This window comes from Haemaphysalis longicornis, unplaced genomic scaffold (assembly GCF_048455015.1).
Source record: "Haemaphysalis longicornis isolate Haplotype H1 unplaced genomic scaffold, Haemaphysalis longicornis Haplotype H1 scaffold_4, whole genome shotgun sequence".
In the NCBI taxonomy this organism is placed as follows: Eukaryota; Metazoa; Arthropoda; class Arachnida; order Ixodida; family Ixodidae; genus Haemaphysalis; species Haemaphysalis longicornis.
The window spans coordinates 221,203,069-221,228,923 of NW_027526361.1; the positions used below are offsets into that span (position 1 = coordinate 221,203,069).

Below are 25,855 nucleotides of genomic sequence, written 5' to 3' on the forward strand. Positions count from 1 at the left end.
CGGTCATCTCGACAGACTCTTCGAATGCATACGAGAGCAAGGCATCTCCTGTTCGAATGTCACGCGCGACCAACGAAGCTGCCTCAATGTCATGCTGTGGCTGCGGCTGGAAATCTGACGCATACGAAGTTTCTGTCATCGAGTCTTCTTGGGAGTTCTTCAAATCATCTGGATCATAGAATCGTTCTGTCGTTGTCAAAAATTCCCTGAAGCTTGTTGATAAATTCAATGACTCGAAGATTTGGCTTTGCTTCAGGACGTCACATTTTCTGTCTTTCAATTGGTAATATATTCGGCACATAACGTGAAATATTTCGTCTTCGTATTCGATGCTGGTAGCCAATTCCTGGTATATATGCTCAGTGTCGACAAACGGTTCGATTTCTTCGTTGAGCAATCTCAACCTAACTTCATTTTTTCGTAACTCGTGCAGAAAAGTTGCCATCACATCACTTACACCACTGCTGGTCATTGAGAGGTCTAATGTTGCTCTTGCTTCTTTGCACAGTGCTCGAGCTATTATCCGCTCCTTTTTTCGTTTCGTCTTAAGATCGTTAAGGCGCATTGTATTCTCAAGAATACTCTGGTCACACATCAAAGTTAATGCGCCTTGCATTGCGCGATCAGCGGTGGCATTCCCCTCACCGTTAAAGGAATCGCCGCCCATCGAGGGAATCGTCGGAGGTGAGGATCCGTCGTCGTCTAGTCCGCCCATCACCTCGGTCACTTTCGTGTACCACCACCGGTTCAGTCCATCACACCGGTCCGTCGTCGGTATCAGGGGGTCCTCCTCCTACAAAAGGCCGAAGTTCGGAAGACTCCGAATCTCAAAAGGGCCTTCTTCCCGGGTTTAACGGCACCATTTAAAATGAGACGAGAGACCAAGGGCCGAGACGTCCCGGTGATACGGTGGTGGTTCTATTAACAAGATGGCGGAATGAGAAAGAAGCAGCTCGAGCAACAGCTGCTCACCAGAGATTACGTGCCCCGATGATGATTAGAAAGTTTCTACACGGACGGAAGGCCATTTGAGCACTAAAGTTCAGAGGCGGCATACTGCAATCTTTTTTCAATGGCACTGACGTTTCTGCCGTTTCTGCCGACATCGGGGAAGCCCGCCACACCGTGGTCGTAGTGTCGTCCGCTGTTGGAGAATTGCCTTGTAGCGTAAGTAGGCGACGCGTACCTGCCAGCCGGCCGCACGGCCTCCTGGAGGGTACGCGTGGCAAGGCCTGGTACGCGCCTCAAGGCAAGGGGTACGCAAGGCCTGATTATACATTGCCTGCGGTCGAGGTACAATGAATCTACTACAGGTTACGAGAGAAGCAACCTACAGAGGCGGGCAACGAATTCGACACCGCTCTACAGACGCTGGACACTTGCTACGCAGCAAGTACAAGCGTTGTCATTGAAAGCCAGCGCTTTCTTCAACGCGTTCAGTTGCTAGGCAACACTGCGAACGTGTTCGTTTCTGCGCTATGAAAACTTTTACTTACCTTCACCTTCAATGACAGGGCCGATGAGATCACACGCGAAGAACTCGTGGCGAAGACGAGCAACACCGTACTTCAAAAGCGACTACATTTGGAAGGCTTTTCGCTTACGTTGGGCAGGGCCCTCACCCTTTCAAGAAGCATCGAAGAAACCCCGCAGTATTCCAAGGAGTTATCATCTGGCAGGCAGGCAGGATACGTGCAAAAACTGGATGAGCGTCTGGCGCCAGGGCCAGGTGAACGTGCCTGCTCAGGCAACAATAGCAGGACTTGCTTTCGATGCTGCTATGCGAAACACTAAGCCGATTCCAGTAGTTGCAAAGCACGAAACAAGACTTGCAACAACTGTGGCAAGGTAGGCTACTTCTAGAGAGTCTGTCGCAGCGAGAAGCTTGAAAAGAAGTCCCTCGCTGTTCAAGAAGTTGAGTACCACGATCCAACAGCTTTCAGCGCACTGCAACGTGCCGGAGAGCGCATGCAAGTCGATTCTGCCTACAAGCTCGCATACAAGAACGCCCGTCGATTTTCTCATGGACACTGGTTCTTCAGTTTCAATTCATGAGGCTGGCACGTTCAGCAAACTGAAGCCTCCACCACCGCCCCAGCCAACATCGGCGACATTTCGGGATTTTTCACGACGATCAACGTTAAAGGATGTTTCACCACTTCAGTCTGGTATTGAAACCGAATGGACAACTGGAGCGGTTTAATCGTGTTTCAAGGACTATATACAGGTACACCGCCCACTTAAGGAGGCTATAAAGAAGTACACAGGGATCTACAGCTGCACCCCGCATGCAACTACTAGCCAGAAGCTTGCCGTTCTCCTTCACGGCCATCACACAAAACCAGGCAAGATCTGGCTGCAAGATCGACTGGAAGTATTCCCGAGATGGAAGGCGTGGATCCTCAAGCCGTCAAGCGAAGGGCAACTCGGAAACAGCTTGCACGCAATCACTACGCGGATCCACGTCGAGCAGCCAAACATTCTCCATTGAGAGCAGAACAAGCAGTTCGGGTCACGTGCCAAGAGTTCCCATCATAATCACCCCCTTTCACCCTTGTCCGGCGCCAGCATGATGACACGTACGAGCTTAGCGACGGTACCGTATGAAACCATGAGCGGCTGGTTCCATACACTGCATCCTGGAATTCTTCGACGGGGGAAACCTGCCGCTCTTCTGGTTCTACCGGCTCCACAGAAGCATTGTCTCTGAGTGCCCGATGTTCCACCAATATACTACCCCTTCCGGCGCAGACAAAAGAGCGTGCCCAACTGCAAGTGCTGGTGCGGCTAGTGTTATTGTGACATATGTGAGTGTACCAAGGAACGTGTTAGGTCTGGTCAGTTTTGCCGTGCTTAGATTCATACAAGGCCGGCTGTCAGGCGGGAAAGCGACAGACCCTCAATCTGGCAAGCCGGTATAGATAACGCTCTAAGGCGAGCGTACTAGTCTAAGAAAAACTAATCCATGCCTGCAAACTATTTGCCTTAAAGGAAGTGCAGTCAGTCTACTTCCGTGTCTTATATTTTGTAGATGAAAGCTGTAACCATCAGGTAATGAATTGTGGGCTACGTGGAGCTCTTGGAGGAAGGTTAATTCTGTGAAGCTTGAGAGCAACGAGGACTCTCAAAATGCAGGTGTCACTGAATGTGGTTTTATGCTACCGGAATGATAGCATCATTCCGTATAGCATAAACAATATCATAGTCCGGATAAGAACTTGTTTAAACTGGAGACACCTAATAACAGCACAGGACGTATGGCCCAGTAGGCGCCAGGTGTGATGACCGCTGAGTCACAAGAGGAAGAAGACGGGAGTGAATCTTACAGTGTAAAAACATGGAAGTGTGCAGTGTATTTCTAATTATGCATATTCTCTTTATATGCCACGCTGTGTCGGCGACGCAACTGCAGTATATGGCCGCTAAGCGATCCAAGGTTGATGTTTATCACCGACAGAAGAAGCGGGGTGACCCTACCATCGGCACTACGAAAACAAGTCAGGAACGAATTTTTAGGGCAGGAAATAATAGTGGACTCAAAATACAGGGTAACGTTAAGATTAAGACAGTTGAGAGCAGCACAAGCGTCTTGGAAGTAACCATAAAGAAAACGCATCTGATTTATTGTAACTTTGGCAAATATTCTTGTTCTACCAAATATTGGTCTTTTTTTCAACAAGCCTGAGACTCTTGGCGAAATAGTATAATAGTTTAATTTTATCCGTGGACTCCAGGTCGCGAGAGAAAACCAGAGGTTTATATACATGGATCCGTGCTGCACGGATGGTGGAGCCGCGTATTTGTGTATCCAGACTGCGCGATGACGGCAGTCGTCTCAGAAGCGCCACTTGATCCTGAAGGAGAGTATGTGGAACGCGATCACCCAGACGGCCATCACCGCGGAGAACAGGGCGAGCAGGTCGTAGTAGAACTCGCTCTCTCTGACGGAGTACGCGGCCAGCACTTCGGCGGAGTTGACGTATGGGCACGTGTTGTTAGCCTCCGCGGGGCAGGACAGGGTTCCACGTTTCCAGCCGTACACGGCAGTGAGGGCGCCGTTGAAGGCGTAGCGCAGGTACGACGTGAACGGCATCCACTTCACGTGGTAGGCCAGGCCCTTCCCGGGGAAGAAGTAGCCGCTGAACACCATTGAGTAGGCGAGCACCGTGAGTGCCACCATGCAGCCCATCTACATGGGGAAAGAGGAGAGCATTTGGGGGGACTTTAAAGGAGCCATGAAGAGAAAACAAAAGTTTGTTTTATTCGAAAGATTAGGTGTTTCATAGTACCCCAAGCGCTTTCCCGGAAGCAAATGATGCTTTATTCACTGAGAAATAAGGCAATTTAAGCCAAAATTTTAAATCTCCCGCTAAAATTGAACATTCCGTGACGTGTACAATGGCGTCATAGAGCCGGTCCATGAAACAGACACTTAGTATGTCGACTCCATATAGCACCCACACGCGGGAGTCGATCGAGACGGCGGCCATTTTAAAAATACTAGTAAAACCTAGTGCACCCGCACTCCTAGTCATGGAATCGCCTGATCCGGAGAACAAAACTCTCGCCGAGGAGCTCGGGCTTGCATTTAACAACCTCACACCACAAAAACGCTCAATGCTTCTAAGTGCACGAGCGGCAAGAGTTGTGGGATACGCGGTGGACGGGAAAGCGACCATTCCGCGATAGCCACAACAGACGAACGCCCAGCCGTCGGCACCGCTGCCTCGTCAGCCCCGTCGCGACGGACGAATATAGACTGGTACGTATGTGCCGTATTTTGATTACGGTTAATAATAGTTCAACTTCAGTAGCAGTATCACTTATGCCAGTTGGCCGGTGTCGTGTATGGAAAGCCGTTCGCGCGAGCTCTCTGCTTCGACCAGAAAGATACGAACGTCAATGCGCGGTGTTTACGGCATTTTTTTCCCCAAGGTCAGAGCGATTTGACGAAGTCGGCGACGAGCGCCAGCATGTCCCAGGAGTGAGCTAACGTAAGGGTCCCTGCCGTAACTGAACAAACTGAAGTTTTCAGTGGTTGTAAACTGGAAACGAGCTCGTAACGACAGCAGCAAGCCAACACCATTCGAAACTTACGCGACGACTGGCACTATCTCGTCGCTTCTTGCTGTTCCTTACTCCCCTCGTTTCTATTTTTACCTTTGCTGTTTGGCGATATGACGGCCAACCTCCTGTGAAGGGATTACGATACGAAGCAAGGTCGCGGCTGTGCGTGCTGGAACGGTTCGTTGGCCCCGAAGAGCCTCGAACCCGAAAATTCGTCTGCGCGACGGCGAGATGTCGAGCTCGGCCGCGGCGCTAGTTTCGTACGCATTGGCGCACACGCTTGCGAGTTCGTTCGGACCTTCAACCGTTTACTCCACCGTTCTTTGTCATAAAAAGAATGTGCAGTATGTTTCACGGGCATTTAGCTCGCTATGCAAGCTGTAAGCCCTGCCTAACATGCGTTTGCTTTTGCCGGCCTCCGCCAATCGCAGAGCTTAGCCCATGTGACGGCATAGGTTCTGTTGCGGAAAATGAGCTGGTGGGTCGCATGGTCATTTCCTTTTTTCCTAATTATGTAGCTTATTTGAGCGAAGTTTGCGTTATAAGTGGTGTCGCTATGGTTCTAACGAGGCAATCTTTCGAATGAACCAAACTTGTGTTTTCTCTTCATGGCTCCTTTAAGGCAGTCAGACTGAACAAGCGGTTTTTGGGTTTGATACAAGTGGCAGGATTGCGAAAGCGAACGTGTGCAAAGAATTCCACGGGAAGAGTTGCTCGGGAGAGTTTTTTTTTTTTCATTTTTATTGGATTCTAGATTACGTCTGGCGCCAGTTTACGGGACAAAAAATCCAAAAGATATGTTCTATTCAATAGGAGGAGACCGCTAGGTGGCGCAGTCCAGGTTCCATAGCCGCATATCGTGCTCCGTTTTTCTTTGCCCCTGCTTTTGCTGAGGGCCTTGCCCGCCCGCGCAGTTATTACCCTTCGTTCCACAAAGCCTTCCGGATCATCCAGCCACCATCGGGGTCCCGGTCCGACGACGGGGTGGCCCCCCAGGCCCATTCAAAAGCCCGAAGCACCGCGTCGCCTCGCTAAGACTACAGCGTCGCCCTGGCACTCCGGGAATGCAAGACAGCACCAGGCCCCTACAGCCGATCACCACCGACGCTTCGCCGTTCTTCCAACCTCCTGCCTCCGATGCTGCTGCACCTTCTCCCATCACACTCAGTGCTATGGCCGACCCCGCAAGCCAAAATCTTGAAGTCGTCTCTTCAAACGCCGCGATGCCTGCTCCGAACGCTGTGAGTGGCGCCGACAGCGCAGGGCCGACGGCCCCGTTGCGGCCGTCGGCGTTCCTCACCGCAGAATGCGCCGCCATAGCCTCTCCGACGATGACCTTGGCCGCGGAACAAGTCAGGAGCCCTGCTCCCCCACCAACCGCGTCGCCGCTGAACGCTGCCGCCGGTACTGGACCTTTCATAGCTACACCTTCTACCGTGTGTTACGTTACCCAGTTCTTACGTAGTGCTGCCTCCTCCTATGATAGACAAGAACATTCCATTAAGCCCGCCGTGCCTCCGACTGAAGACGCGTCGGCCGAAATGGATCTCACTCAGCCGCCAGGAGATGACGCTACAACGCAATCTTCGGAAAACGCCTGGACCACTGTTGGCTCCGCCCGTAAACCCGCTTCCACCGCCCGATCCCGCACCGAACTGATCACTGTCGGCATCCAACTTCCTCCAGGCACCCTTACTCCCAAGCTACCTCTGTACGACTTGCTCACCGCTATTGCCTCCGCTGCACAACTTTCCTCCCAGACAAGTGAAGAAATCACCCTCCAGGCGAAGCCCACTCAGAGCCTTGTGTTTCTGAAAACTCACTCCCCCCTTACCGCTCATCTCCTACTCCCTCTCTCTCACGTTCGGCTTCATGGTAAGACCATCAGCATCAAACCTTATGCTCGCAGCCCTCCCATCTCCTGCCTTGGTGTCATCCATAACGTCGGCGGCCATTTCACTCCTCCTCAGATTATGCAGGAACTAGAGTCGTATACCACCGATATTCTTGCTGCACGCATGATGGGTAGCACCCAATCAGTTCTCATTACTTTTGGTGGCACCGTAATCCCCCGCTTCGTATATTTCAAACGTGTTGCTTTTCGGTGTCGCCCCCACAAGCCTAAACCTCCCACATGCACCCGCTGTCTCGCTCTGGGACACCGGGCTCACCAGTGCCCGCAGCATTGTGCTCCGGCCAAGTGCCGCCGTTGTGCTGCCCCTCTACCACCTGACCCTAGCACCCACGTATGCTCTCAGCCCTGGTGCATTCATTGCAAGGTGAACACTCACCCCTCTCTTGACCCTACCTACCCCTTCCTCCTCGAAAAGCAACGCGCATGTGCTAAAGCTGCGTTTGAACGCCGCATAGCTTTGCGCCGGGTCACGCAGGACACCCCTTGCCTTCCGTCCTCTAAACCTGCATCTGACTCACCGGTCACATCCCAACCGGGCTCGTACGCTGCTAAACTGAAAGGACCGTCGGTGCCACCGCCCGCTTCCTCCAATGCTCCACCCTCACCGTCCTTGAATGAGGAAAACCGTCACTCTTTCGACCTCCGACTCGCGATGCTCGAACGCCAGCTGCGTGAGCAGCAGCGCGTTTCCCAGGAATTGCAACAGCAGATTCAGTCTCTCACCGAAACACTCCAAGCAACCACCACCTGTCTTACCTCCCAACTTGCGCAGCTCAATCAGCACCTTGTCACGTTCACCACAGCTCCCTCTGCAACCCAACTCATGCCTTTGGCAGACTTAGTCGAAAGCACGTCCACCGCCCAGCACACTCGATTGGTTCAGCTCGAAACCTCCATCCTCAAAGTTCTTACCGCGCTGAATGCCCAATCCGAGCAACTTAAGTCATTTGGTTCCATTGCTATTTCTTTACAAGAATCACTCCCCCCGGCTATGAAAAAGGACCGTCCTTCTACATCCACCGCTATCTAGATGTCCAGTGCTGAGGGTTTGGAGGTGGTGCAGTGGAACTGCCGAAACTTACGCAATAATAAGACGCCTCTCCATCAGTACCTCCTCAACCGCCATTTTCTCCCTCATTTTCTTTTGATACAAGAGGCCCGTGCCACTAGTGCCATCCCAGGTTACCGCGCCCATCATGCCGCTACAAGCACGCCACTAGCATCCATTTATGTGCGTGGCGACATGCTCGTGGAACCACTGGACATACCCTGTACCCTTCTCAAATATTTAGTCGGCGTGGTCTATTATGATCCTTCTTCTAAAATCTCACTGGCCCTTCTCTCATTCTACAACCCGCCTGTAACGTCCTCTTTATTCAGTGCGCTAGGCAAGTTCCTTCACTCACTTCCGTCCACCACCAATCTAATCCTTGGGGGTGACTTCAATGCACCTCACACTCTTTGGGGCTACCCGCAGACCCTCAAACCTGGCCGCCTTCTCCACTGTCTTGTACAGGAACGCCACCTCACCCTTCTTAATACTCCGGGCTCCCCTACCAGAGCCGGCACTACCTCACAGCGGCCCACGACACCCGACCTTACTTTCTCTCGGGGGCCCCTTTCAGTTCAGTGGCGGGTCACAGCGGAAAACCTCCTCAGCGACCATTTTCTGATTCATCTTTCCATATCCGTTTCCCACATGCCGAGACGTCGCCTCGTCACTCACATTGACTGGGACGCCTTCCGCACGGCTCTGGCCTCCCACTCTTTTGAGTCGTATGAGAACTGGACGTCGGGCATTGCCGCTGCGCTTTCGAGCAGCAGTCGTCGTGCTCGCATCCGTCATCCAATCCAAGACCCTGACCCTCACTTTCTCCGTTTATGGCGCCGGCGTAAACGACTGCAGCGCTCCTTCCGCTCCCAACCCCAAAATACTCAGCTCGCTTCCAGAATCGCTGCTCTACGAGACGAGATTGTTGCCCACTGCGCTTCCCTCGAACATTCTCGATGGAGTGCTCTCTGCGACAATCTCGACTCTGCTTTGCACTCACGATCGACATGGTCTCTTTTTAAATCTCTCCTAGGCACTAAGCCCACGCTTGCTCCCACTTTAGCTAAAGCTCTTGCTCAAGGAACAGCCTCCGATCTCTTCAACCAACTAGCCTCTCTTTATCTCCCGCCCCCTCTTACTCCTAGCTATATGGACTACTCAGGTGAACCTAATTCTGATCTGGACCGCCCTTTCACTCTGCGGGAGCTCGAGGCGGCCCTGGTTGGAAATGCTAAGCGTTCTGCTCCTGGAGAAGACGCCATCACATACACGGCTCTCCGCAACCTCCCCGACAATGCGAAAGAGTTCCTCTTCCAGATTTTTAATCAAGCTTGGGACAGTGGCAGCCTACCTAGCTCCTGGACGTCTTCTCTTATTACCATGATTCCAAAACCTGGAAAACCTCCTTCCATCGCTAACCTTCGGCCTATATCCTTAACGTCATGCGTTGGTAAGACCCTTGAGCGTATGGCTCTGACTCGCCTCTCTGAATTTCTCGAAAAGAGGGACTTCTTCCCTCACACTCTCATCGGATTCCGTCGCCGTGTCGGTGCTCAGGATATGTTTTTGCTTCTCCAGCACACCTTCCTCTCTTCCACCCCCACCCAAATCCACGCTCTGGTGACCGTCGATGTCCGTAAAGCTTTTGACGGTGTGTGCCATGACCATATCCTGGCACAGCTTGCCACAATGTCCTGCGGCTCCCGCATGTACTCCTATCTCCGCTCCTTCCTCTCTCACCGAGTGGCTCGCTTTCAAGTCGACTCTCATCTGTCCGACCCCCACCACATCACTCGAGGCACTCCTCAGGGTGCTGTTCTTTCCCCCACCCTTTTCAATATTGCTATGACTCCTCTGGCTTCCCAACTATCTGAAATCCCTGATCTTCATCACATTTTTTACGCCGACGACATCACCCTTTGGTGTTCATCTGGCTCTCCGGGCCATGTGCAGAGCACCCTGCAACGTGGCTTGGATCTCATCGACTCTTTTCTCACCGCTGTTGGTCTTTCCCCTGCTCCAGAAAAGTCCGAGCTTCTCCTTCTCAACCGTTCCTCTTACCAGCGTGCCCACAATTCCCTCATCTCTCTCCATATTTCTGGTTCTCCCATTCCTGTTGTCACCAAATGCAAGGTTCTTGATTTTCCTTTGCATGCAGCCAAGAACATACAAGCCCTACACAGCGCCGTCGCGACCTGCCACTCGGTAACCCACCTTCTACGTCGTGTGGTCACTAGACGGGCGGGTCTTCACGAAGCTAATGCCTGCAGGGTTGCTCACGCCCTCGCGCTCAACAAGTTCTTATACTTTATCCCTTACATCTCCTTCACCAACACTCAACTCAATACCCTTGAGACCACCTTGGTGGGACTCTACAAAGCAGCACTGAACCTCCCTATCACCACTTCTACAGATAAGCTTTTTGCCACGGGCCTCTTTCATTCCCTTCGCTCTCTCCTCAATCTCCATCGAGATTCCCAGATTTCTCGGCTCTCCCTTACCCGTCAAGGTCAATGGTTACTGGTTCTGGCGGGTATATCTCCGATTCCCGTCTCCCCCATTACCCCTCCTGACGCAATTTCGGCGCCCAACCTTCGTATTCTCCCTCTCCCGTCAAACATGTCCCCTGTCCTTCATGCAGGTCGTCGTCATGCGGCCGCGCAGCATCATTCTCCTCTTTTCGCGACCCAGGGAATTGCTTACACAGATGCCTCCTTTGTGGCGCCCTCGAGGCTCGTGCGGTTACATTCTGTACCACCCTCACCTTGCTGAAGCAGAAACCCACACTAGCGGCCCATACCTTCACCCTCCGGAAGCAACGTCTCTTGAGGTTCTCGCCATTGCCCATGCCCTTCAGTCCTTTGCTTCTCTCCCCCCCGTCCCCGAATACACAGTCTTTTCTGACTCTCACGCCGCTATTATACAGATACAAAATCGCTCACTACCTTCTATCCTTCAACAGGAGGTCGAACGAGCGGTCTCCGCTCTACAGCCATCCATCGTTTTCCTCCGTTGGGTCCCTGGACATTCCGGGATTGACGGCAATGAGTTGGCGCATCAACTCGCCGGCGAAACTCTTCACCGGGCACCGTTGATCCCCTGGCCCGGGCCCTCGGAGGACGGTGCGAGGCTCTCCCTTCGCCGTACCATCAAGGAGGTCTACCTTCAGCTCCGTCTTGACAAACGCCTCTACCCGCCTCCTCACCCATCACTCACCGTAACGGAGGCTCGACTCCTCCGGCACATCCAAATGAATGCCCTGATCACTCCCTCCCGCCTTTTCCTCTATCGCTATAGGTCTGACCCCTCTTGTCCCAACTGCCCCACTGCCTACGCTGATCTACCTCATTGCCTCTTCTACTGCCCAGTGGCTCAGCTATCTGACTCCTATCCCTCTCCATCCCTTTCCATCACCACCTGGACCGACTGGCTCGGCTCTGAAGGAGAAGAAGAATAGCGCGGACTGTTCGCCAGGCGGTGGACATGCTCGGCCTGTAACTTCGGCCGAATAAAGGTCTTTTCTCTCTCTCTCTCTATTCAATAGAGGACCACGTTATCCTCGTAATAAAGATGTCAATTTTATCCCGAAATTAAAATATATACGAGATAATAAAAAAAAAAACAGAGGATGCACTGGTCACTATCCACGTCTCCAATACCTTACACAACCTTCTTGGCGTAGTTGGTGATGGCCGACATAGGGAACCGCCATGACACATGATTGGCGATTCTTGTGGCCGTGGGGCCTGTAGTCCGGTTTGATTGTATGACTTGGATGTTAACCCGCACTTTGCACACGGATAACTATGTCTTCTGACCTGGCCTCTATTTCTCTTCTGCCCATGTTCCGTAGCCAGAGATTTGAGAGCTTCATAATATTTCTTGCTTGTTTTGGCTAAAAACCATTTCCCGTCTGCGTTGATTCGGAGCTAGTTACCCAACACTGGTTATTTCACACTGAACAATGTTGTATTATGTCCTAATGACCCCTTTTTTCTTATTTATGAAGACTTAAACCGAGCCTTATCGCTTGCTCTAGTTCTTCCTTTTGCAGCTGAACGCCGCATGTTGAAATTCATGTAATTGCCCTAGCCACTTTACGAAGGGACCAATAGATCAGCTGCTTCAGCACTGGTTGAAGTTGAAGTTGTTGTTTGTAATTATGCAGCTTTCACATGTACAAAATAGAAACAGCAGTGTCTGGTTCCTTAGCCTTAGGCTAGTTACAGGTTAGGTTTCATTTCATTTATTGCATCCTTAAAGGCCCGAGGGCATTACATAAGGGGGGGCAACAAATACGGTGTGAGGTTGTACAATTCAATATGAACAAATTATTATAAACAATACAGTTCTAAATACGCATATGGTAGTTTGGTACTAAGTAGTATCAATAGTAGATACTAAGTAGTATCGTTCATAAACCATGCTTCATTTTTCTATGCTTTGGTTATTTTAGCGCTCCGCCAAGATTGCGTCGGTTCTTGGCTACGAGTTAGACGTAGCAATGCATGGTTATTTCTGTTTGCACTATTCTGCTGGCGCCATTTGACTGCGGTGCATCCTTCTGGCGCCTAATTTGGGCAAAAATGGAAGTCGAACAGGGCCCTTGGAATCACTGTCTCTGCATCTCGGATGCCCTCCTTCACACCTCAGTGTTGTCCATCTGCGGCAGCAGCATCAAATTTTAGAACATGGAGTCGAGGTCCCCCGATTAGGTGGTCGACCGGTTCGCAAATCTCTGGAGCAGTGGTTACTTTAAAGAGCGTTTTTAGGTCACCCATATCGACTTCGTCGCTCTGCTAGAGCGTGTGGTCTGATCATGGCAAGTGAAGTCACCGTTGAAGGCAAGTACAATTGCCGAAACGTAAGCAAAGGTTGCTGTAATTGTTTTTCACGTGTGTGACCTTTTCTGAATTGTCTTTCGCCGCACTGTTTGCGAGCGTTCTGGTAAATACCCAGGGTGTAGAAGGGTACTGTGCATAAGAGCAAAAAGGCGTAATCGGGACAAAATTCAAACACCTATTTTACGTAGAATTTGAATTTCAATTTCGATTTGGATGATTTTAGGTGTAATCTAGTCAGGTTTTGGAATTTGCAAATTTACGAATTTAAACCGTTACTAATAAGAACCTAATGAAACAGAATTGATGGAAGTTTGTTCGTACGCACGCGGGAACCACCCGTTCCTTTTCACAGAAAAAAAATACCCAAATGTAGTGACAGTTACAGATAAAGAGTTGGAACAAGATTCCAAGAATAACGCAGCTCGGGGTATTATAGATTTTTCGGGCTCTCTACATTTTATGACGCGTGCACGGGGAACCCTCCCTACTAGACTTTGCTCAAATGCCTTATTTGACGGGAGAACCGGGGCAGATCACTGTGAGGCCGACTCGCCTCGTGCTCGAAGACGGTCCCGATGAGTGTCCCCAGGGCTTGTCCTAGCACGGACACCTGGAGGCCGAAGCAGAGGAAGAAGAAGATGCGGCTCTCCTCTTTGGGCTGGTGCGTGAGATAGTAGTTGAAGATGCCCGACGACACCGAGAACATCAACTGCGATGATATATTGCAAGCCCTTTAAGTTGTCTAAGTAGCATGGGTTTAAGAAGCAGACAGTGTTCTTTTTCAATGAAATTGATCATACTGGTGTCGGGTGGTAAATTAATGCGGAGCATTCTTTGCCGAGAACCCGCACAGCCAGGAACGTGTAACGCCCTGTGCTTCCACACACAAAAATGCAGATTTGTCCGAAGTAACACCTACAATTGTTATAATAGAGTATGGAAATAATCGGTCCAACAGAATTTTGAAAAACCAAAGAAAAATGTGGTTGATTCCTCTTTCATAGGAATCGGTAACACACGAAAGTGAAAGGTGCCTTCACAGGAGCAGTTTAATGTTAAAGGAACCTCCATGTGCGAAGGGTTCGCGAGCCTGACCCCAACAGACGAAGTGGCACCGACACGCAAGAAACAACAACAACACAAAATCAGTTTTACTTCGGGACAACAAAACCAAAAATGACATGCACAGAAACAGCAGCTTGAAACACAAGGGTCATGCGAACAACGCCGTGCCTCAATGCACGCGTGTCCCCCGTACACGCAGGCGCTGACATCGAGACGCCAACTGTCGGCGCTCATTAGCGTCATGATGCGCTACTTCGCTTTGCATTTCCTAGACGGCAGCACCATCGTAATGAGTCATAGGTTTTTCATATCTTTCACGAAACCGGTCTCTCAAATCTTGCAGTGCGCCGCCGCATCACCAGCCTTTGTTTGCTACACAAGTTTTTCTACAGCCCTCTTAATCAAGCCCCCTACATCGTCCCTCCGACGCGCATATCTCACCGCACTGTCCACCCGTATCAAATTGCCCGTCCACATGCTCGCACTACTACCTTTTTTTCTGCCTCATTTCCCCCCCGTGTAGCAGTGGACTGGAATGGCCTCCCCTGTGACGTTCCGGCCATCACGTGTTCATCAACATTTAAAGAGGTCAGCACGCACATTTCCATTTGAAGACCTTTGTACATTTATCTGTAACCCACCCCTTCTGTAATACCCCCTACATGGGGTTCTTTAAGGTAATTAAGTGATGTGATGTGACATAAGGCCTATTTGTAGAGCTGCTCACGTCTCTTATCATAGCGCAGTCGGTACAGCGCCACGAAACTCCCGTTGCGGCGACAGGGCATGGGTTCGAATCCGGGCGCCACAGCGTCAATTGCACTTTTTCTGGCGACGTCACTTCCGCGACGGATATGACGTGAGAACATTTTGTGTTAATAAGAAAAATGAAAAAACAAATAGCGAAAATAGCGAATCGTGCAAAGACCTGCGTTACCAGAAAAATGGAGATTTACACTTTGAATATTCGAACAGAATTTCGAAAAATAAAAATTAAAATGGCAAAGTTGGCGAACCGTGTAACGTCCTGAATTTCCACAAAGATGCAGATTTCGCGGAACTTACACCTATAATCTTTATGACAGCGTAAACGGAGATAGTTGGTCGCAATCAAATTTAAAAAAATACACACACAAAAAATAGCGATAATGGCTAACGGTGTAACCGCCTGCATTCCCACGAAAATGCAGATTTGAACGAAATAACACTTATAACCTTTATACTAACATAAGTGGAGATAGTTGGTCGAACAGAATTTTGTAAAAAAAGCAACAAAAATAAGAAAAATAGAAATAGCGAGAATGGCGAACCGTGTAACGGCCTGCATTTAAACAAAAATGCCGATTTGGCAGAAGTAACACTTATAATCGTTATAATAGCACAAATGGAGATAAGTGGTCCAACAGAATTTTGAAAACCAATGAATTAGGGAAAAAAAAAAAACTGCGAAAATGGCGAACCGTGTAACGACATGCATTCCTACGCATAAGAACACCATCCTTCCCCGTGCCATACAAGGATCTAAGCGCCGAATAACTGCAAACTACGTGAGCCATACATTAACCTTTAACTGTGCTAAATACAGGCAAATGCCCACTCTCATACTCGTCGTGGTCATATGCACGGATATGGTCAGAGGCGAACAACTTCCACTAAATCATACTCAAGAAAGCTGTGACTCCATCTCGTTCACTCTCTCTCTCTCTCTCTCTCTCTACGTGTGTTATAAATAAACGAAAACATTCAGTTAGGCCACAACGGTAGAGAACAAATACGGCACGACACTGTAACTGTCACCTTCTTGCTCAAAATGACTAACACAGCGCAGCCGCATGCTTTCGGGGCGATATCTTAAGTCGCACAAGCGGAAATGTCGCCTGCTTTCGTGTGCCGCAGTAATCGTTGCCGCTAGTCTATCTATCGTGCCTGAACTGCGATTCTCGGAAAGCATAAATGGTAAATTCACGGCTCCAATCCAAAACGCTCCCTCCACGAAGAAGTAATTCTATCACGTTATACACCTAAAGACCTAAACGTAGAGGTCACCTGCAACTGTTTTATAATACATACCAAAGGCTCTTATATCTTTTTCGTGGAATATGCGATAGCTTATTTGTGATCTTTATAAACTAAGCATCAATATACACTGCATCCCGTCATAGCTATACGTGCATCACGTCACTGATTGTTTACGTTTTGCTTGCGCAAAAGACATGGCGAATTCACCGTGAAGTTATGCAGTCGATAATAGGACTCGCGCTCGCGAGGTCAAGAATACTGTGGCTTAGAGTTTCGTAAACTCTATACACCATTTTCCATAAGCAGCCGGGAAAGGGAGAAAATACTCTCAAACCAGTTCTCTCGGCGGCCGACCAGCGTTGCCTGTGCGCGCTGGGCTGTTAAAATCGCCCGGCGCGGTGTGCTCCGCTGCGTAGTTCAGGAGTATTTCGCACCGTGTGCTCAGTTTTTGCGGAACTTTCAACTGTTTTAGTCAATGCTGCGATGCAGTTCCAGGCGCAAACGTCGCTTGGCCAGCACTGCGCGGTGGTGGGTTATTGAACAACAAGAGAAAGCGAGAAACAGTCACTGACAGCACGCATGTGCACGACACTGCCTGGAGAAAATGCACTGCGGTCGCGGCATGTTTTTGCTGCATCGCTTCCCAACGCACACCGAGTTGAGATATCGGTGGATGCCGTTGATAAATCGCAACGACTTTGTACCAACGACCAACTCCGGGGTTTGTTGGGTGCACTTGGACGGCAAGCAGACGGAGCAAAATCCATTTATTACACGCAATGCTGCGACAGAGAACGGAACCCCCTGAAATGTTAGAAGCAACTTTATCTTTTACAATACAGCATTGATTGATTGGTTGATTGATTAATTGATTCATTACGGTGTTTAACGCCCCAACGCTTCATGGGTGATGAGGCGCGCCGCAGTGGAGGGCTCCGGGTTAATGTTGACTACCTCGGGATCTTTCACGAGCGCCGATACAATACAACATTACAATAACTTCTGGTTCCTTGTAGTCAATTTAAAATACCATATATTGTTTGTCATTACAGCCGATTGGCATTAAACAATCCCCTTTTCATTTAATCTAACCTTTAAAATCACGGCGTTTTATTTAGTTTTTTTCAGGCCAACGCATTACACTGCCAAACGATATGAAAAGATAACTTTCTCCATCGCACACTGCTGGTCGATAGCAGGATAAGCAGGCAGCCCAATGTGGAAACGCAGCTCGAGATACGCGTGAACGCTGCATTTGGAAAATAGCTCGACCTGTTCACAACGCGGTCAGAGGAAAAGCTTCTACTCCTTTTGCGTTGGCACGGCATCTAAAGTATTACAATTACAAAACAGTTACTGCTGCTCGCGTAAAGCATTTGTGGTGCAAGCAGCGGTTTTACAAAGGTGGGCTCCGAGAGACAGGCCACATGCGCTGCGCAAAGTTAGGTCAATCATGATCACGATCATGATCAACCAATATTAACTCGCCCGAACTTTGACCCTTCTGCTCAACCTTCGAATAGTAAGTTGACTGGTTGTGCGGTCGTGTTATTTTTCCGCCCAGGTAATTTCGTTTTGTCAGTAACCTTCATAAGTCTAGTTAAGAAAGATTATATTGCATTGCAATGTCAACAGCGTAGCAATCGCCTCGTCGAAAGTCCATCGCGAGCACGGATCACCGTAACCCACATATGCTGTGCGCGCTCCGCATTCGACGTCCGCGCTTCCGTAAACATGACTAATCGGTGAACATAACAAGCGCGGTGGCATTGAAAACACGTATTTACTCCCCGATATCGATTTCAATGTCAGTCGGTGCCATACCGGAACGTTTGCATCGCGGAACGGCGGAGCACCAGCGGCACCACAACCACACTGCTACTACTGCTTGCAACAGCCGGAGTCGGCATTTTCCACTCTGGCAGCACATTAGGACCTAAAATCCGTACGCAGATGCTGAAAACAAAACAGAACACACACACACACAAGCACTGCAACCGCTAACTTAACGCCAAACCACTACGGTTCACTCGGTAATGCACGGGTACCGAGCAGACGCACGGAAAGAACGGAGCACTTAACAGCCCAGCGCGGAGGTTTCGGCGGTCGCTTCATAGACGGCGCTAGCGGTCCGGTCAGAAAAAGCAAATGGCGGCGCCCACCTCTAGCAAGGAAAATGGTGTATAGGATTGTCGCCACGCCCGTGCACAACACGGTGAGAGGCGTTATCAGCAAGCCCCGCCCCTGCGGGAAGTGGCCGCTAGCGTGCTGAAGTCAGCGGAGATTTCACAGGCGTGGAACTGGCTTTATCTTTTTTACGCTTTGTTTCACGGCGCACGTTCCTGGTATTGTGTGGACACAGCTGCCACGACGACTATTTTGCTTTTAAGAATGCGAACACGTACGAAAGAAGTCCGTTAGCGGTTGGGTACTGGTATATGCTGACGCCCTAAAGCAAGACTGCTTGGTCTGACCTCGGCTGCGGGCCCAGAATCCTAGGTCTTAGGTCTTCCCTTTGCTTGTGCCATGTCGGAGAGCCTCGTGCTGCTCTACCAACAACCACCTCGCCTTTCTGCAGCTGTAACTACACCACCCGGCCTATCACATCCGTTTCTCACACCGAAGACTCTGCGAAGTATAGTGGACGCGTATGTCTCGAGGAAGCTGACCGCGTTCAGCAACTCGCTAGGTGGAGAAGGGCAAATACGCACCTCGAACATGGCGTCGGAGGTGACCCGGGCGAGGAAGTAGACTCTCCTTCCGTACAGGGAGTAACGCTGCTCGCGGATCACGTGCTGCACGAGCAACGGCGCTGGGACAAAGAAAAACCTCAAGGCATCACTCGGGTAACGTTTTATTCCCTCGCATCCGACAAATATACACTGCTACTTATTCAGAGAGCTTTGGGTTCGCAACAAACGGTTTTACAAATCATACAGCAGAATGAACCATTAATTTCCCTTCCAGGATGATAGTTGGTAAGGCAAACACACCTCCAAAATTCTTGTTCACATAACATTTGCTGTGCCTTGTATATTGCGTTTTGTTAGGCTGGTTTTGTTGCAATACTTTTCTAAAGGTATCACGTATTACTTTATTAGTTCTGAGGCTTGAGTCAGGCACTTTGTGACACTCTGGCCTCTCTGAAGCTTCTATTTGAAAAAAAAAAATGGTTAATAAAATTGCGTTTCTTTGGACGACTCTGTCTTTAACAAATAAACTGTACCGCTTCTGAAACATTCTTTATTGTACCGTATTTGCTCTATTCTAACGCACCCCCGATTGTAACGCGCAGGTAAGTTATAGGAAAATTTTAAAAAATTCAATACGATGATTTCGTATTGAATTTTGGGAAGAGTTCGTGTACATGGCAATGCTGTTGGTCGCTTTAAAGACAATTTCTGCTTTGGGCCCGATCATAATGCGCACACGAATACGAGGGCTAATTTTAGCAAGAAGGGGTGCGCGTTAGAGTCGTCCAAAAACGGTAATTCTCCATTTGTAGGTGCGCTCAATATGGCCCGGTGGCTGGGATCATATTCGTTTCGCCACAACAAGTGTTAGATTCGTTGCAACATTGCCTTGGCTCGCATCGAGAAATTCAAGTATCTAACATAGTACTTGACGGGCAAGACGAAGGCGGCAATTGAAGGGATCCGACTCGCGGAGGCCAACTACGACGTGGCGATAGGCACCGCTCAGAACGCTTTTATTCCCCTTCCTCTTCTCCCACCACTCATGGTGATAGTCCCAAGCTCGTCTTCTTCTTTCCTCAACACACTCCCGCCCGCGACAATGATTGGTGACCACACACATGCACAGGTCCCACGCAGGAAATATCACAAATATAAATAACAGCCAGTTCAGCCTCATCGTTGTGATTCGTTGAGCCATCGGTCTCCGGTCGTGAGTTGCTTCCTTTTCCACCGGTGCTTTGAGAAGTGATGTAGCTTCCTTGTACCGGTTTTGTTCATCCCTGGCAAGGAAAGTCCAACAACCCTCGGTTCCGGGGTAGGAGCTAGATAGCGGGCGATCTTGGGTCGAGGTTGTTTGCAATGCCGGATTGATTGGGATCCCTCGTGATTCAGACGCCCCTTTTGTCGGTAAGGGTGCATATTAGTTTTGAACACTTGGTCTAGCTTGCCCCTGCAAGCTTCCTTTACGGCTGCAAGCTCATCTTCGCCATACTCATTGAACATTGTGGCGTGGCTGATGGCGAGGAAGAGCTGGTGAGCAAGCAGGTCATTGCTGACCACGGTCCGTTGGTAACCGTCCTGTTCTCCCGGTTCGCCGTAGCCGCCAGGATCGTAGGGGAACTCACCCTGCTCGGGCTGTAGCCTCAGACTGACGAACCCAGTCCTGTTCCCGCGGCAGGCACGCACGTAGCCAGTGCCGGGCGGCAGGGATGGTAGCTGCTCACATGTGACCACTCGTCGTGTGTGCACATCATGATCACGAACTGCGCCCCCATGCCTCAGGAACGATGATCGTGACAGCTGATGGGGTGGAATACAGGAGCTTCCCAGGTAGCCGCCAAGCGCGGTAGTTGAAGCTTCCCGGTTGCCGTCCACGAGCCCTCCGCAACCAGGGTCACCTGACGGTTCGTACGATCCAAAATGAAAGGACGGTGCGCTAATCCGAGTCGGGGATACCATGTATCGCTGACCCCAGCGGAGACGGCAACGGAGAAGCCAGCGCCGGGAGCAACACTGCCATCGTCGTACTAGTGGGAACGGCGCCCGCTCCCGACACTTAACGACCACGTGTTCTCTCAGCAAGGAACCCCCACGAGCGGCAGCGATGTCCGAAGCGTCGGAGAACATCACGCTGGACGGGTCCGCATCACCGTGCACCGTGGTCATGGGGTCCTCGGAGAGGTCAGTTCCGTGGCCGTCCTGGACGATGACGCAGTCACTGCTGGGCGGACGGCCGGGTGCACCCAGTTGTGCCTCAATAGAATCGGTCGTGCTCTCCGCTGGTTTCTCTGGAGGATCAGACTCGTCGGCAGCTGTAAGGACGTTCCGACGGTCAGAAACGCACGGCTCACACGCCGCGGGAACGTTCGCCACCTTGTCAGCCTCCGCGGTCATCCCGCTGTCACCGGAGGGCGCTGCGGTCTTGCCGTGCCTGATGACGGCGGAGTAATCGCTGGGCGCTCCGGTGCTCCGAGCAGCAATTGGCGGAGGAACAGCGGAGGGTCTGGCGAAGCACACCAGTGTACGGATCGTGACGACCTTTTCGTCGTACTCGTAGCTATCGAATAAATCGGCCTCAAGGTCGTCCAAATCAATGGTGTCCTCATATATGCGCTTATCGAGGGACTTCAACTCCTCGTACCTGCTGTCGACGGCGTGCAGGTGCGAGCGGATCTGGCCGGTCGATGAGAGGGGATCCTGAAGTAGCAATTGAATGGCAGCTACGCCCCTTGTGACGGCTTCCCTCACAGTGTCACGGTGGCGGCGAAGCTCCTCCATGGAAGAAGGCGTGAACGCAGGCGACCGGGTGTCCTAGACACGAGCCCGAGCGGCAGACAGCGTTCGATGACGAGGCTCGCAGAATTGGGTAGCTTCCAGGGGACCCCAGGCCTAGCGTCCTCGAAGACTGCTCCGCATCAGGTCAGGTCTGCTCGTGGGTTGTCTCCGGGCTCAGTGTGGGTGGTGTGGAGCGTCGAGCAGCCGGCCATGGCGGGCGCCTCCCAAGGGCAAGGCCTCCGAGATGAGGGAATCACGAAGTATCCCAACCAGGAGTTTCCCAGGCCTCGCGAGCCTCGGAGACGCGCTGCGCCGTCAGTCAGTCCACTGGGTCGTTCCTCCCGGGTTTCGGCACCAAATGTTGAGGAACTGGGCCCCAGGCCATGGCACCGCTCAGAACGCTTTTATTCCCCTTCCTCTTCTCCCACCACTCATGGTGATAGCCCCAAGCTCGTCTTCTTTCCTCAACAGTGCTTAAACCCGACTGCGAGTACAGTAGCTAATACGATTTCGAAAGCCCTACGCCAGAACCTGAGAGGTACCGCATGGAGCATTCCGGGAAATCATTGACGGGTATTTGCAAGCGTATATTCATCTCCTTCCTGGCAGCCGTCCTATATTTGCTGTGCGAGGCCCTAGTATGGCATTGACAGTGGGTGTCCATAGCGAAATGACTTCAAAAGTGCCCTTTTACAGCGAAGCTGTTACCCTCTCGTTTGTCGGAAAATTTCCTGTCGTAAGCAAAAACCCCAGGCAGGACACAACAGGCCTCGCCCAAGATGCCGAGCGCATGCTTGAGGCTAATCAGGCGTGCAGCATAGAGCTCGGTATTCGGGTAGAAAAAAACCTCCAAGGAATCATCGAAGCCGCATGATGGGTGATAAGGCGCCGGGGAGCAATGAGGACTCCCCCGTCCCCACCACGTCTTCTGGTAAAGATTAGGCTTGCAGCTGCTCTTGAATAGGGGGGGGGGGCAGTTGACGTCATTCGAGGGCTAGCGCCTGAGTCAGCTCAGGGCCCGTTTACCCGAACGCGATAAGTGCGGGAATAAGTTCTCAACTACGGCTAGGACGACCCCAGCGAAGCCTCCGAACAGTCAGTGAATAGAAGAAAAAGTGCTTGGAACTGAAGCAACCCGTGTAATTCCCTCCTTCATATCTCATTTTCCCCACCAAGTGGCTTTAGGCCTCCCTTTCGCAAATATAAGCTTTACTACTACTACTACAACTACGATTTTCGCGCTGTCTAGGTAATAAGTCGTTTGCCCAAAACTGATACAAACGCCCGGTTAAGGTAGCGTTTCCGCCGGGTTTCCTGGCAACCGGCTTATTTGCCGTGGCCGACTTCGACTTATTTGCGCCTTTTTCGTGAGCGGGAACTTAATCGAGAACTTATGCGTACGGGCAAACGGGCCCAGGTAGGAGCCAGCAGTTCTAGTCCAAGACGCGGAACGCATGCCTCTGGACCCAGCATTTGTGCCAGAAAAGCCGAGTGCAAGCGACAAGTCCGCCGAGACAACAGAGGACATTTCATACCCTCCCCAATCAGCATGTGTAGTTGTTTACAACGGCTGTGCTGGACATCCACATTCTCAGGGCGTGATGGCATCCATCTTTTCTCACTGGGTTTTGAATTTCGCGGAAAAGTGTGGCCAATCAAAACAGGCCTTGAGAAAGGTGGCCACGCTCGACTACAGGCCTCGGCTCATTTCAAGCTGTTTTTTGACTCGCCGAATAACGCCACTAAAATTGGAGAGGAGCAGAGCTGGTTTGTTTAAATTTCAGATGAACAGGCATCGTGGGAGCCGAACAGAAGCCGGACAGCCACGAAACGCTTCATCTCTTCGTTAACACGATAAGTTACTCAGCCTTTTGCTGTCCCTCATTTCCGGGCGGACGTTTATGCGGATGTGAAGCAGCCATGAACAGCAACATAGCAACTCCAAAGACAAAAATGCTTGTGATGCGAGCGCAGTTTGGCGGCCGAGGCAACTGTATTAATTAGCAGAATTGTTACGAGAAAGTAACGACATTGCAGAAACATGATTAAAGGTTAAGCTGAGTAATTTATGGCGGATGGAGCTAAAGAAATCGTAAAATGCTGTGATGCAAATTGCTTACCTTAAGATATGTGTGAAATGTTCCTCGAAAAATCTCATCGAACATTCGTACTTCCTTCATTACCGTATATCGACACAGTAACCCTCCAAGCGCATCTTTGTCCGGTAGAATCATGTCATTAAAACTGCCTTTCAATGAGATGTACAGGACCCCCCAAAAGTCCTTTTTAGGCTAAGATAATTTCTGCGACTTGTATACCAACACGTCATCCCGCATACATTGCATGAAACCAATATACGCCCAAATTTCTCTTTTAGCGGGATAAGCTCAATTATATGAGGAAGACGAAGCAGTTGGGAAGGGTTATTGATATTGCTGGTGGAGTCCGTTTTTACTGTCATGAATAGTGATCACTGAAATTAGAGAAAAAAACACTTAGTTGTTTAAAATGACAGTCGAATCAAAATACAAACAAAAATTCAAAATGCTGCTGTTCCCCGAGGGCAGTGGCATAATTGCAAAGCAAAATTTAACCAATTACGAGATATTAGAAAAAGAGATAAAGTGGCGACGATTTACCACCCATTTTCTCGTCCAGACTTTATGTTGTCCTAGCGACTATTCATAAAGCCACCGCCAGGAGATATGACGATGGTATATATTTTCTGACCTTTCCTTTTTTGTTGAAATCGCAATCGTCGTAATGGAATCGCCCATCACGCTAACCTTGAAACCTTAAATTTAGGCCTGCGTCTTGGCGCGATCAAATACCAACGCTTATTACCAATGGCGCACATTTTTTGTATTTGTAACAAAACAGAAAAATCCTACAACAGGCACATAAATACTACCAATGAATTAGATTATTTGGACCCCCTGAATAATTTTTTAGGTGTCACCTTATCAAATGCGTTAGCCACACTTTTGTTAAAAGTATGCTTTAGTTAACGCTGTCACTGCGTTATTGCTGGGACCAATGCAATTTCTTTTGCGATAGTTATACCGGATGTGTGCATTACAATCAGTATGTCATTGCACCGCCTGACCCCCGGCCATCGTTCCGTGTGCTACATCGGGGAATCTTATAATAGATTATGCTGTTACAAAATGGATGGGAAATTTGATGTGCGAAGCATGAGATAGGACTTCTTTGGGTAGATGGTCTTTAATTCGTCCACAGCAGTACTCCCCTCCGGAACGAGTAATGTAGCAGAAGTAATGTAGCGAGTTGGGCAGTCAGTGGAAGTGTACCTTCGGAAAAAAGCAGATCTGAAAGAGACAAAACTGCAGAACAAGCAGAAAAGATGATCGCTGGGCGAATGGGACAGTGTGAGGACCGGCATGTCTTTCGGCACGTGTCATCTGCTTTATTACTTATTTTTCTGCTTCCAAGACAAGGCGGACGGCTGCAGTTTCTTGCCAAGGGATTCAGTGCGGACCTTAACAGTTTTCCCTGACATATCTGTTGTTGTTTGTACCTGTAAAAAACGGAGCTTGTCCACTGTACTGTCCTCAAAAACTGACCACGAAACTCACAGCCTCCGCATTGATGACACGTTTGGTTGTGAAAGGCAGGGCAAAGAAAAGTATAGAGCAATATACACGTTTTGGTGCTTTTTTTAATCATTTGGTTTTACTTACTTTTTGCGTAATATTTTAAAACAACGTGATTTGCCTTTTCTTTTTTGTTGTTTTCCGTGTAAACACATTAAAAAAACTGGCACATTTGATGCCCGTGCTAAATCTCTGCTCCGAGGCGCAGCTTATGTTACAAGCCGACACACTTATTTTAACCAGCTGGTGATATTAAACGTGGATCAAAATCTCGATAAACAGACGTTCTCGATTTACATCTACTTCAGAAAAACGGTCGTGGGGAAGGGAGATCGCGGCCAGCAGCAAACGGCTTAGCCACTGAGCAGCTCCTTTGGCCACACTTGTCAAGTATTAACAATTTGCAGGTGTCGGACCTTTTAAAGAAATTATGAAATGCAAAAAGTTTGCACACATAGGGTATGGGCTTTCGCTGTCTCGCAGAAGAGCACTCCTGCAGCCTGATTGCTCCAATAATGTCGGAGCTAAAGAAGGGCAAAGTCGTTTTATATCCCCTGCAAGCTGCCGAGAATGGCATTTCGTTTGGTCAGCTAGCACTACGCTTGCGCTTCTTGCAGCAACAGACCATTGCTACATTGATGCTCATTCATTTGCCCTGTTACATAGAGGGTGAGAATGTTCAATGTCTGGAGGGTAAAGTGCGAGAGCGGGTACGAAGTTGATGGTACGTGAAAGAAAAAAAGGCCTGAATTGCATTGACTGTGCAATATCAACAACGGAGGATATATATATATAGATATATATATATA

The 25,855-nt window shown here is 49.9% G+C and overlaps 1 protein-coding gene across 1 annotated transcript in view; it reads right to left on the reverse strand.

Annotated features, from left to right (window-relative positions):
• Positions 1-3,308: 3,308 nt before the first annotated feature.
• LOC144178079 (ATP-binding cassette subfamily G member 4-like) overlaps positions 3,309-25,855 on the reverse strand; it is a 77,059-nt gene continuing 54,512 nt past the window's right edge. Inside the window, exons 12-14 of the mRNA XM_077705606.1 lie at positions 18,673-18,773; positions 13,431-13,586; positions 3,309-4,189 (exon numbers count right to left, since the gene is read on the reverse strand). Coding sequence (XP_077561732.1) covers positions 3,836-4,189; positions 13,431-13,586; positions 18,673-18,773 — 611 coding nt within the window. The 3' untranslated portion in view covers positions 3,309-3,835. The remainder of the gene's footprint in view (positions 4,190-13,430; positions 13,587-18,672; positions 18,774-25,855) is intronic.